The sequence below is a fragment of the Dermacentor silvarum genome, chromosome 1 (assembly GCF_013339745.2).
Source record: "Dermacentor silvarum isolate Dsil-2018 chromosome 1, BIME_Dsil_1.4, whole genome shotgun sequence".
Lineage (NCBI taxonomy): Eukaryota > Metazoa > Arthropoda > Arachnida > Ixodida > Ixodidae > Dermacentor > Dermacentor silvarum.
This window is the reverse complement of record NC_051154.1, coordinates 432,237,029-432,250,884: the sequence shown is the minus strand read 5'-3', so window position 1 is coordinate 432,250,884 and position 13,856 is coordinate 432,237,029. Positions and strand designations below refer to the sequence as shown.

The window sequence follows — 13,856 nt, the reverse complement described above, 5'->3', positions numbered from 1 at the left end:
AAGTGGCTCAGTCAGCTAAGGCGTTTGCGCTGCTGAGTACGAGCTCGCGGGATTAAATCCCGGCCGCGGGAACCGCATTTCGATGGAGGCGAAATTCGAAAACGCCTGTGTGCTTGCGTTGTAGTGCATGTTAAAGAACCCCAGGTGATCAAAATTAATCCGGAGCCCTCCACTACGGCGTGCCTCATAATCAAAACTGGTTTTGGCACGTAAAACCCCAGAAAGAAGAACGGACTGCAAGCGCATCAATGAAATTCAACTGCGAAACCGTGGCGGCGGCTGCGCTGACTCGAACCGGAAGCAGCTAGCAGACGGCCCATCCCACAATCCCTCGCTATTTTACGGGTCACGTATTCTCTAGCTGCTGCTGCCGCTCTTCCTCAAGCGAGCGTTTTGACAGCGAGTGATGCACTATCTGTCATTGAGTGAGATGCGTTCGTATTCGCCTGTGCGTGTGTGACACCATGCTTGTTAGCTTAGTAAGCGAATGTACCCAAGTTTATACGGCCGATAAAACTACTGTCCTTATTCGAATAGCTGTTGATTAATTTGCTATCGCAATGAACGCTTTGCCTTTCGGGTGAAACTGCAACATTTTTTTTACTAGGCTAAGCGCAGACTGCAATTTTATCCGTGCTGAACAGTGATGACTGCTATTAAGGTGCTGTTTACAAATTTCTGTAATAGTATCTTCACTCGTGGCTAAATGTCGGCTGAAAGACGGAAACTGAAGTGAAAGTGGGTCCAAATGAAAGTATACTGAGAGACCGAAACTGTCACTCGGCCTTTGTGATTATAGCGCGGCAAATACCGTGATATGTTTGCATCATGTTGCAAAATGACGATCACATGCCATGAACGAAATACTAGATGTTAAATGCATCGCTATCGAACCGATGTCTGATAGGGATGTCGGTAAAGGAGTGACCTCAATGTTTCTGGTAGTAGTTTGCTTCGTTATCAGAGCGCAAAAGCCCACACGAGAGCAATAGCCTTCGAATCTCAAGCTGTGCGATGGTTTAGAGGATTCATTCATCTAACCGATTTGCGGAACCTAATTATCACTGCTTTATTTTTGTATTAAAAATTGAACTACCTTGAAAAGAAGAGTCCGCCTGGAATTTCGAGGATGTCAGTGCCAACTGTCACCGTCAACTCAAAATTCCCTTAGTGAGCGAATGTTAAAACACTTCACGTAATTCATTATGCTGGCGAGGAACATCTTAAGAAAATAAACATTACTGCTCTTTGAACACGAATGGAAATATGCCTCCGAACATTCTACTTTCATCGCGCAACTAAGTTGTGGAATTTTGCCATAAGGGCGTGAACAATGGCCCGATTGTTCGGTGCTTGTTCGGTGCGGAAAGACACAGCGCGAACTCCAGCTCTTCCAGCAATTCCAGCAATTCACAGGAACGAGTTGATAGGCTTCGTGCATTCGGACTACAATCTTTAGATTTTACACACAGAGAAACGCAAACGATCGGGAGCCGGTATCCAAAATTGAAGTTGTGAATTATAGACAGCAATATCGGTAGTTATATGGAAGGGCAAGCAGAAATCTGCCGCCGATCGTGAGCACAGTCAAAAACTGTGCTGCTCGATGCCGGGGCAATCATCCGAGCCTAGGATGTTGGACGTGCACTACGTGTTGTGGTTCAACAAATATAACGGCAATATGATAGATTATTTGACCGAAGAACTTGGCTGGTACGTCTGCTCCCATATAGACTAATTTGCACTAGCCGTGGCTGCGGTGGGCCTGCCGCTGCAAGAAAGTGCCCACCTCGTGGCTTTGTAAATACCCGAGAGAGAAGTGTGCATTTTCTCGACCATTGAAAAAAAAAAAAAACGTTACATCTATTTCATTCTTTTAAGGTTAAAGAAACGTTCGTGATGTATGAAGAACACGCGCGATTATTGCTTCTGTATAATACAGCAAAACTGGTTTCTCAAACTGTGATTACCTGCCAACGAATGTGGTTCCGCACCTGCGTGTTTGTACACTGGCGCACCACTGTGGTTTGCCGTTTTCTTTCTTGTTTAATACATTTAGCGGGCTATTACCCTAGACAAAACCAGATGCCTTCCCGGGCCAGTGTTCGCAAGAAGAAAAATCTATAGACGGTTTCATCCAGCGCCACCGCGCTCTGGCAACGCTGTGCGCCGGAATCCGGCGCCCTTAGGAAACTTCCGGGAGCCGTTCCTTTTGCTCGATTTTGCTGGTATTTGTTCGCTCGCGCGCTCGTCCTGCGCATATTCTGTGTTATTTTTCGGGTATATCAATATAAGTGCGACTTGTGGCATTCAGTGTGTTTTGTGACGGCGAGTAGTTCTTGGAGCATCGACTGTTTTCATTACGTTTACTCGTCAACGGTGTTTTTGAAATCTTGGAGCCTACCAAAGAGCTCCCAGATTTGCTCTGCTCACTTCATCCAAGGTACGTTACTACGTGGAGTAGCCGGACTGCTATAATGCTGAATAATAAAAGTGCTGCTGCACAATTGTTCTGGCCGTATGTCGTGTAACTCACGCGAGAGCAACTCGACTCTCGCCCCGAGTTTGCCCGCTCGTCCAGTTTCTTGCCTCGGCGTGGATCGCCATGCTACGAACATGAGTTAAAATTATTGTTTACCGGGTGCCATGCTGCCGGCGTTTTATTATTGCGATAGCAATTATATGGACACTCAAAAGCAGATTTCTGCCGTCGGCGTCGCCGTCGCCGTGAGGTTCCGTATGACGTCATTTGGAGATGAAATCGTCGCCGCGCGCCGAACGCTGTATGTGCGAGTGAAAGGGCGCGAGGGGCGCGTCTTTCACGGGGAGTGAACGCACGGCGGAGCACAAACGCGCGTTCTGCGCCGTGCTCGCTTAAGGGCTGCAGAAGTAGGCGTCTCTTTTCTCCTTTACAATCACCATATATGTAGAGCAAACGCGCCTTCTTCGGACGCGCGAGAGGCCGTGGGGGAGGGGGAGGGAAGGGAGGCGACGTTTAGCTGCGGCACCAAGTGCCTATTTATATCAGAGGCTCCAGCAACAGTCACCAACGCCGCACGCATTTTGAGCTAACGCGGGCAAAACGCCGATGGCGTCGACAACAGTTCTGCGTGTTGTTGCTACCAAAGCCGCTCACCTTACTTCGTATGACATTGCTGTGTTGCTATCGCATTCATTGCTTCGCCCTTAGGGCGAAACTGTGACATTTTTTTTAATGTTTTTCGTATCTGGGGCACAAGTGCACTTCTGCAGCTTTACTACCTAGGTACATGTGCGTATTGGTTTATCATGTTTAACGTCCCAAAGCGACTCAGGCTATGACAGACGCCGCAGTGGAGGGCTCCGGATAATTTCGACCACCTGTGGTTCTTTAACGTGCACTGACATCGCACAGTACGCGGACCTCTAGCATTTCGCCTTGATCGAAATGCGGTGGCCGGGGCCCAAACGGCGTCTGTGGGGTCAGCAACCGGGCACCGTGACCACTGAGCCACCGCGGCGGTATGTGAGCATTCGTATCGGTATCGCAGAGCAGAATCGCAGAAAAGTTAGCGATTTCCGTGCATGCATGTAGGAAGTTTCGGCCACATTCTAAAAGCATTTAAGAATTAACGGAGGCCAATTATGGATTGCAATCTCGCGCCCAACACTACAGGTTTATTTTGTTAGAAGTGTGGTAAATTCGTGAGCAGTTAAGTTAGTCCCATTTCAGTCGACCTAGGCTTCTTGCACTAAATGACTTGAGAATGTACAGTTATTTGTGAATGCATATTGAAAAGCAGAAACAAGGCATATGACGCAGAAAACATGTGCATGTGCACATACACAGCTTACCACTTCATCCCCCATCTTGCAGGAATAAAAGTGCCATTCCGAAATGCAAAAACGCCCGTGTGCTTGTGTTGTAGGGCACGTTAAGGAACCCCAGGGGGCCAAAATTAATCCGGAACCCTCCACTACGGCAAGCCTCATAATCAGAACTGGTTTTGACACGTAAAACCCCAGAAAGAAGAAAAAAAGTGCCATTAAAGTTTTCCTAGTTTTCGGCAGTCCCATTACCTACCTTGAAGACAACAGTCTGCATTCATTGCATGTCCTCACTAAGATGCTCCGCTTGTTGCTCCGGGGTTGTAACTGAGGGAAGGTGTTTGGAGCCCGGCGAAAACGAAAATCGCACGACATCGTCGTCCAGCGGATCGGGCAGTTCTCTGCCTCTAAACATTAGCTTTTGGCGATACCGATATTTTTCTTCGGTGCTAAGCGCCTTAAAGTAGTCGCTCGTCATCTCGAAAATATTCACGATGTAGAATCAGCTCACCACAGATTCCACCAAGCAGTGCAAACATCAACACGCCGGCCTCACGTCGCGCATGCCTTCAAACAACATAGCCGGAAGTGCTTCTAGCTCTCCTGCCGGAAGTTTCGATGTGGCAACCAATCAGCGGCAAGCGAGGTTTGTTTGTAAACACTGAAACCGTCTATTGAGGCCATCGCTTTTATTGCTTGGGATATTTTCTGTGATGCTGACGTGGATTAGAACAGCTCAATTTTTTTTGTAAATGCGTAAGCATGTCATACGCTACGGAAACTTACAAACGTGTTCATCAATATAAATAAGCCTAATGAGCATTTTGGCTTTGAATTGTGTTGAACATAGACCTTGGCGGGGCCGCAGGAACGTTCTCTGGTACAACGGCCAGATCCAGCACACGGCTCTGCTCGTGATGACATTATTCAACAACGCGAGGCTGCGCAATGCGACTGGATTGGAGAGTGCGCAGTTCTCGGTGGACGTGACTGTGCCGGCCACTGGCCCCTCGGCTGCCGGTGAGACCGAGACCGGCCGCGACAGTCAGCTGACTTACCGTGAAGTTCTGCCCAAGGTCCTCCGCTCCATCTTCTTTCCGCTCGTCTCCAGCCTCATGTGCAGCAACTTCGTCCTGCTGCCAGTGGCTGAGAGGGCGATGCAGGTGCGACGTCACGCTGTGCGACACGAGCATGCTAAATGCATTTGCAACAGCAAATACTGTGTAGGCCTAAGGAGTTGCAACACCATTTGTTCCCCCTCTATAATGGGCCTTTATTTCTTTCAGTCTAGCCTTGCAGATGGTGAGCCGGATCTTCGGTAGAACGATCATTACTTGCTGTCTTCAGTTACGAGAGATATGCCCATAATATGGACACGCTACTTCAATCTAAATACCAAGATTGGAGCATGCCTGTCCCGATTGACATTACGTGGCTTCAAGAGTGACCAAATTTGTCCACGCAGTGTATGCTATTCATTATGGAACACCTCTTAGAGGACTCTATATATGCAAAAGATGTTGTCGTTCGGCTTAGCAGTGCACCTAGAGTCGAATTCACAAAGCTTTTCTTTTGTAAATGTTCTTCGCCATTGGCCAGCCGTCTTCGCTATTGATATGTCTAGCATCAGGATTGAATATAATTTAATATTACGGAAAAATCTTGGGCAACAACTTTTCGCCAATACGCACCCAAGCTGGGCCTGCATTCAAAAAGAAGTCTCACACTAGAATTATTTGTAAGAAAATTTCTGTCAATCTTAATGATGGACATATATTAAATGAAGGAGGCCAGCAATAGCAAGGAGCATTTATGAACGAAAAGCTTTGTGAATTCAAACCTGGCTTCTGTGATTTCGTTTTTGAGAACAAAGTGCAGCCTCAATAATTATGCAACCAACAAACGACATGAGTGATTTTATTTCGGTTGTATGTGTATGTAACAAAAAATTGCAGCCCATCCACGAAGTGAATGCTGATGATGAAGCGAAGCTCCTTGGACGATTACCGCTGCTGCTCGAGCTTTCCCTTCGGGGTCTTGCTGCCGTTGCCGGCGTGCTCCTGCTTCTCGTGCTCTAGCTCGGGGTTATCTTCGCGGCGTTGCCGTTGGGCTGCCGCGTCTCGTTCTCGAAGGGTAGGATCAGAGTCACGACGTTTGCGCTTACGTTCGCGCTTCTCCATACTGCAGTGCTGAGTGTAGCGACAGCGGCGCGGCGCCGGCGCAACACCTGCACGGGGTCGGTATGCGCGCTGCGTGCGCTCTGCGAACGGTTCTGCGCATGACGTCGTGCGCTTGCTCGGAGAGCGGTTTCGGAGCGGCGCAGCGCAACACCTGTGCGCGGTCTGTATGCCCGCTGCGTGCGCGACGGGGAGCTACGACGACGACGGCGACAACGGACATCCTGAGAGCCTAAGGAGCTTCGTTTCTAAAAATACTAAAAAAGTGAACCGCTGAAAAATATTGTGTCATCAGTCTAAACCGAGTACGCATCAGTTTTCGGGCAATCTTGGCTGCGAATGACAGTCCCGAAGATTAGTGGCTAAGAGGCAACGGCTTGAGAGCACTTACCATCCCGTCAGTCGCCTTTGTGCTTCGGCAACAGCATCAGTGCGCATAATTAACGTGTTGCGACACCCGTCATGCATTCTGTCGTCCGCAGTGCTACAAGAGTTCGGGCACAACGCAAGATCGCTGCTCGCCGAAGTGTTGCTGCTCAGCCGAATCATTCAGGAAATCTTACCCGCCAGTCCACATTTATTCAACAAACGTATTGCTCATGCATAAGAGGGTACAACAGTAAAATAAACGTGATCAGTAATAATACTGTTATATTCACGTTGCTTATAATTTTAGCACCACTGTACAATAATGAGTGGCGCTTATTCCTGAAGCTGCTCAATAAATAACGGCATTTGTGGAAGCCTTTCTTGTTCGCGATGCTCTTTCAATAAGGCCAAAATACTGTAGGGTGTAGCCAAGCTCAGGCTTTGCGACAGTTAAAAAAAACACGCTAGATCCAGATAATAATGCCTCAGGTAGAGCGGCCAGACAAAGGCACTTCATTATTCGAGGGTTGCGCGACAGACGAGAACGAACGAAGAGGAGGAAGACAAGTGCGGTAACGCAAATGAAATAAACACACTTTATAAATGCACACAATAATGCATGTGGAAGCACCGCAAACAAAGCCACAGACAAAGGCTAAAGAAATTCAAAGAAAATTTAATACGCATACGACAACGTCTAGTGCAGCGCACTCCTGCCTGCGCAATTAGTACTGTTTGTATTTATAAAAGGGAGCGGCATTCCAATGAAATTTTTGTTGCGAGAAGGCACTGGTAGTGTCGCCTTCTACATTCGTCCTCATCAGTCGTGCGACCTTAAACTCATAATGGTCAATATTAATTCAAACAAACGATAAAGTCCCCACAGAGATCTCAAAGCACGCCACATTCTTTCATGAACACTTTGCGTATTCCCTCTACTTGCAGCAGCCTGCACGTAAGGCAAAAGGTCGCAGTTTCACCCGACAGGTGGAGCATCGATTGCCATAGCAAACCAGTTTTATAAACCGTATAAATTTGTATACATAGGCATACTAATTAAATTATCAAGCATGGTGTCACGCGCGCACAAGCAAACAGTAACGCATCTCACTCGATAACCGGGGAAACTCGCGGTCAAAACGCTGGAGGGAGTAAGCGCGACTGCAACTGTGAGTAACTGCGAGCGAATTGACCTTCGTGCCGCCGCTCCCATGAACGCGAACTAAACCGCGAAAACACAGCGCAGGGAGGAAGGACTCTGCCCCCGCCGGAGAGGGCTTTCAAGATTCTGCCGCCCGGGCGGGAGCACGCGGCGTATTACGTGGTCTCCCCCTCCCTACCCTCCCCCCTGAGCCTTGCAGAGCCTTGCGGCCCGGCGGGCGCGCGCGGTCAATTAGATTGGACGGCGCGGAGTAAAACGCACCCACCCACCTTACCCTCCCCTCCTTCCGGAGCATTGCGCGTAACTGGAAGACGGTGTGCTTCCTTCTCGCTTCCCGCCTTTGCGCGCGCGAGATTGAGCCGCGCTCGCCAGCTCACCCTCTCGCGCTTTCACTCGCGCATAGAGCATACTGCGCGCGGCGACGATTTTATCGCCCGCGGACTTTATACGGAACCTCACGGCGACGACAGAAATGCGCCTGGAGTGCCCATATGATTGCTATCGCAATAAACGGGAACTGGCGCCAATGTAGTGCCCTAGAAGCTAGACGATGTCTTCCGACTGTGTCTTTCAGGGCAGCTACTTCCTGAGCCAACTCATTGTTTCGTTACGACGAGTTTGCATTTCACCTTAGCGATGAGCCCACATAGATAACAGAAAGTGAACATGATTTGCTAAGCAACATGACTGCTTTTGCAATGTCTACCCATTGTGTGCCACAACATGGACGCAGTGGTCAATGTTCCCCCGCGCCTTTTTATTATTAACGACTTGTCACAGTTTTGCTGTGGAGCGTACAAGGAATAAAATATAACCGTCGCTGTTTTCTCATTGCAAAATAAACTTTAGCCAGGCAACCCAAGTTAGGAGGCGCATGCGTATGTCTCACTAACTGTGGCAGGTGAAGCAGCTGCAGCTGGTGAGTGGAGTGGGCCCACTGATGTACTGGGGAACCGCGTTCCTTGGCGACTTCCTTTTCTACACGGGCACTGCGCTCTTTGTGCTGGCGCCGATTCTCTACTTCGAGAGAGAGCTTGCTGTCGACGAGATCCGTGAGTTACTGCACACGATTGGCGAAATGGCTTAGACACCTAGCTCGCAACGTTCAAAGCCAGTCATTCAGAAGAAATACTCCTGAGAACTAGCACCGGTACGTTTTCATGGCATATTTTGATGCATATGCTGAGTGACGGTGCGTGTTATTCTGAATAACTTGGTATATACGATAGATTTTTCGTTTCTGATCGCTCGTTATGGTTTGCACACCTAGAGGGCAACTTCTATTGCAACGGAATTCAAAATATCAAACCTTGCTGGGCGTCATGGGTTTGAAACGCGTGTGGAACGGAGACCCTAGCTTAAAGAATAATAATTATTGACTGTTATTGATGGGAAAGCGTCAAATGGCTCATTAAGCGAAAAAGTCAGCGTCTGTAGCTGCGAAACGGCACCTAAATTCCCATTGGCTGCGATGCCACGTCACGAGCGCGCCTCGACGGAGCAGAACGGGCGAAAGGGAACACCTGCCGCTATAGTAGCGCGCCAGGTGTTGCGTGAGGGGTGAGGGAATCGTCGCGTTGGTGGCATGCGACGTTGGCATCGCAGGCTGCTGCTTGCTGGCTCGGGCAGCACGTACCACTATGGTAACGTAACGCCCAACAGCACGTAACGCCCGTGTACCGTGCACTGGTTGCATTTTAAAGAAGCCCAGGTGGTCAAAACTAATCAGGAGTACCACACTACGGCGTGCCTCATAATCATATGTATCGTGATTTCGGAACGTACGACCCCAGAATCTAATCAAATAAACCGGCGATTCAACAGAGGGCTTATGAAAGACTAGCAATCGGTGCGCAAAACGAAAGAATAATCAAACGCGAATAAAGCTGTACAGGAAGCACGGTATTGAACCAGGAATGAATCGGAAAAGAAAGATCGTTGCTTCAAGACAAATGGGAACTGAACCGGAACATTACGATTTTCTTCACTCCGAAATGATATCGAAAAACAAAATACGGCAGGGTCAACAAAGTGTCCATGCTAAAGAAGAGAAGATCGCCGTACATTGTGGGTGAATAATTTCATGAATAAATGTTGGTTATATCGCTATATTCTGTCTCTTTCTGTCTTCTATTCATGTTCATTATTCCATCATTTCGTGTACTTCATTGGTGTCGTATTTATCGTACAATTACGTTGACCTTCTCTTGTTTAGCGTGGACACATCATTTCTTTCTTCTGCGTTTCACACTATAAAAATGCGCTCCAGACCTCGGTTTCTATCGCTATCCTTTCAAGCCATAAAGTTTCCTACATTATTTACGAGGGAACTCCTTCAGCCACCGTGGCAATAATGGTTAGTACATGCCTTTCTCTTATCTTCGTACTTGTGTATTCAGCTGTTCTCGTGGCTTTGTTGATTACGCTTTATATGACTTTATTGCCCTAAATGTTTAAGCAATGTATACTTTTCGAAATGTAGAAGTGTCAGCAAACAGGCATAATTACTACCAACTGCAGCGGTTCAGTTAGTCGAGGTAACCAAATAGAAACGCGCCAAGCCTCTCAATGCACTAGTTTGCCCGCGAGAAATCCATAAGAGTCTTTTAGGTGTTCGTCGATGCCTGCGTCCACGGCCGTATTGGTTTCAATATCGTACTTCCGTGCTAGAGGTCATGTGCACGAATTCTGCCTTCGGACAACTTTAATAATGCTTGTTGAATTATTTATATCGCAGTACTGTGTTGGAAATGATGAGTTAACAAAGTCGCGAAGGCGTTTGAAGCTATAGGAGGAGGAAGTATAAGCAAATCCATCACTTCCATCCCTCCTGCAGCTCCTGTAGATAGTAGCGCGCGAGTTCCCTCTGGTAATTATTGCATGAAACTCTATGTTTAACGCTACTGCGAGGCATACGGTCTACAAGCACGATTGCTTTGCGGCTTCGTCGAAACACACGCCAATGGATCGGCGACGCACTAACGTGGCGGCTCTCCACTCTGCCTGCTTCTCCCACCCCGACTCTCATTTGTCCAGAACCCGGGCACATCGCGCCATATGACTAAGGATGCGACAGTTAAGTTAGGTGGCACTTGACGGCGGCTCGCCAGAGGGCGACACCGGCACTTACATCCAACCTATAACGTGTTTTACCGCTAATTATTCTCCTTTTTGGTTATATCCTTAGTTGGTGACAATTGCTACGCGCTCTCGGTATGGAGAGGTATCATTTGATGCCAAGTTCATTAGAAATTTACAAACCACCTAATACTTCTTAGAAGATGTTAGAAGATAACCCGGCAGGTCTCAGATACGTCAAACCCGTCTGCAGTCAGGTAGAAGATTACAAAAAATAACGGTTTGCGCTTCTGGTTGGCCTCCTTCTCAGTCTATTTTTATCCACGCATTTCCTCTTCACTTACGGTTCAGTCATGCTACTTCATTTTTAAATGCACAGGAGCCTACTGTGGCAGCACCGTTAGTGTTGTTTTAAACGGTTGTTGAAGCGGTAGGATATAATGTTTTACTAACCGACTTCAAACACACCTGAGTGTTTGAAACCAGTGACTGTCAGATAGTAGTTATCAAATAAATAAATGTAATGAATAAAATAATAGGCAAAGATTACCGCAGTACTTATTTAAATAGCCGTGGAGGCTACTCTCACGGGCCGCCGCTATTAATTGATTTCCAGAGCACTGTAACAATGGAAGTTGAAGAATAAATAGAAGCATTTATTTATAGCAATAAACAAATAAATAAATATAACTTGCCTGTGAAACGCTTAGTTCTAACGTATTAATGAGTAGGTGTAAAGACTAGTAGGAGTTGCACCTCCATTAGGAACCTTAATGGATGGAAATCTAGCACCCGTATGCAGCGCAAGCATACGCACCGAAGAGTTGTAGGCTGGCTCCTGTAAGCATGGGTTGCATGAGTAGACGGCAGCACATTTCTGCCCCACCCCCTCTAACGATAAGCTACAACTCTAAAGCAAGACTGTCCATGCACAATCGCGTATGCGGTGCTGTGGTAGCAGCTAATTCTTTTTTATGGCTCGAATTCTTTAATAAACAGGTGCGCTTTTGCGAAGCCAATGTAGTTGCTCATAGAACGGTAAGCGTCCGTTTCCTTGTAAACTGCCCGACGAGTCTGCTGTATGCAAGCTGTTTGTTAGTTGCAAAGCGAAAATATTTTCGCATAAGATGAAGTTAGACGCCTCAGAATGTCATAATTTGACTAGATAACTATGTGCACAGTACCATCCTACTTGCAGAATCTTTCATGCAGATATCGATATTGTAAACAAACAGCTCTTTTCTCTCTCTCTCTCTCTTGTTTTTGTTGCAGAGTCTATTCTGGTGCTAAACGTCCTACACGGCTACGCAGCGCTGCCTTTCATATACATGGCGTCGTTTCTGTTCGAAAGCCCAGTCTTTGGCTTTTCCACGCTGGCCATTTGCAGCTTCCTTCTGTGTAAGTATCAACCCCTTTTCCTATTTTAACGCGATATAGGTAAAGGCCCCATGCCGCAGAAAACCCGGCGTTGGTCTCGGCGTCGGCTCCGCGACCCAAAAATCATCCTGAACCACCCCGGCCACGCAGGCCCTCCGCGTGGCGCAGACGCGTTAGTGAACTAATTGAATTTCCCAAAGTGCAATGCGGCAGAAGAATCGTAAACAACGACGTAACCACAACCTACAGACGTGACAGCGTCGGATTGTTTTTTTGAATACACAAGAAAAGGAAACTCGAACACAAGCCCCTTTCCAGCATTTCTGCCACTCATACAGCGGCGCGCTGCGGTTGGCCCCTTTAAAGCCCCTTGATGTTATAGCGTCCTCGATCACCTTGCCCCGGGGTTGCCCCGAAACCAGAATGGTGCACTGTGCACCGCGGTGGTGGCGCACTGCGGAGGGTCAACATCGAGGACAAAACTGCACCCCGTGCAGATGCTTGCATGCAGCGCCACTTTGCCCCTGGCGCGCAAAACGTGCGCAAAACGTGCGCAAAACGCGCGCACGCACGTTTTATTGTTTGCAGGTGCAGAGCATGCGCGGAAAGCACTCGAACCTTGTCAAACTGCGTGCTCCGACATATCTGGTTACAAGCACACACCAATGGATTTTATAATTAATGGCAAGAGACATAATGTCGCGATGTCGGTGGATGAAATGAACGATTTTATGGCGAGTAAGTATTCGTTTTTAGCAACGCACGCGCGGGGAGTCGAGATTGTCAGCAACACAGCGCTGTGCGCTTCCGCGTCTCGCTCCCAGCAAGTTCTAGCAGCACAAAGATGGGGAGCCAAATAATCTCCTTATCCGGTGTCGTCGAGGCGCCTGACGACCCGTTCAACGAACCAGTCCACTTTCGGCCGCTCTTTCACCACATTGTTTTTGGACGAGGTCGATCAGCATGTCGTCTTCGCTGTCAGACGAACTTGAAAAAAGCTCATCGATTGCGGCAACTAGCAGCGCTTCCTTTCTCATTGCCGACATCTCGACTAGTTAACTCCGTCAACTCCGCGCAACCGCAGCTATCGGGCCAGAGCGTGCGCGGTTCCGCAGTCCGCGGTGCGCGCGCGTCTCGCAGTGCTTGCTGGGATTGCACCCCGGCGCACCGCCGATTTTCTCGGTGCAAGACGGGGCAACGGAAAACCGCCCCAACAGGGTGCGCTTACGGTGATCGAGGATGGTCGGTGCGCACCGGTGCGGTTGATCGAGGATGAAAGTGCGCACCAAGGCGCCCCGGTGCGCACCGGTGCGGGTGATCGAGGACGCTATTAGAAAGTAGCGACACTCTCCCCCGCGCGCGCGCTTTCCTCCTCAATTCTCCTCGGATTTCTCCCCCTCACCGGGCCGGCGCGGCGCTGAACCCTCCAGTGGCTCGCTGCAGCCGCATTAGAATCAATGCGCGCGCTTGTTTATTCGGGCCTTTGAAGCGTTGTATGGGAATTTATCCCTTGTGAAACTGTCATGACGAAAGTACGTTTCCGATAGAACGTCGTGCCATTTTTTTTAGGACGCTTCGATAAATACAAGCGGAAGCGCTCCGAAAAAATGAGTACCAAGCAGTGGCTGAGCTGTTTACCTCTACGTTGCCACTTGGGTTGTCCGTAACGCGGAGGTGTATTGGGTGCATACAATATAAGCAGCGTAGAGTATAAACGAGAATTTGGTTCACAATCTTCGCTCTTAAAAGGCTCAGAGAAGGTAACCAAGAAGAAATGTGATAGTTTATTTAAAGTGAATTCGCCAAAATGAGTGGGCCAAAAGCCTTTGTACCAATGCCACTGTGCGAAATACATGCTGTGTTTGCGAAGCAGCCAACATAGAACT

The 13,856-nt window shown here is 48.3% G+C and overlaps 1 protein-coding gene across 1 annotated transcript in view; it reads left to right on the top strand.

Annotated features, from left to right (window-relative positions):
- The window catches only part of LOC119448311 (phospholipid-transporting ATPase ABCA3-like), a 150,405-nt gene that overhangs the window by 80,098 nt on the left and 56,451 nt on the right, over positions 1–13,856 (top strand). Inside the window, exons 15-17 of the mRNA XM_049664094.1 lie at positions 4,676–4,970; positions 8,417–8,567; positions 11,866–11,991. Of these exons, the coding sequence (XP_049520051.1) occupies positions 4,676–4,970; positions 8,417–8,567; positions 11,866–11,991 (572 nt within the window). The remainder of the gene's footprint in view (positions 1–4,675; positions 4,971–8,416; positions 8,568–11,865; positions 11,992–13,856) is intronic.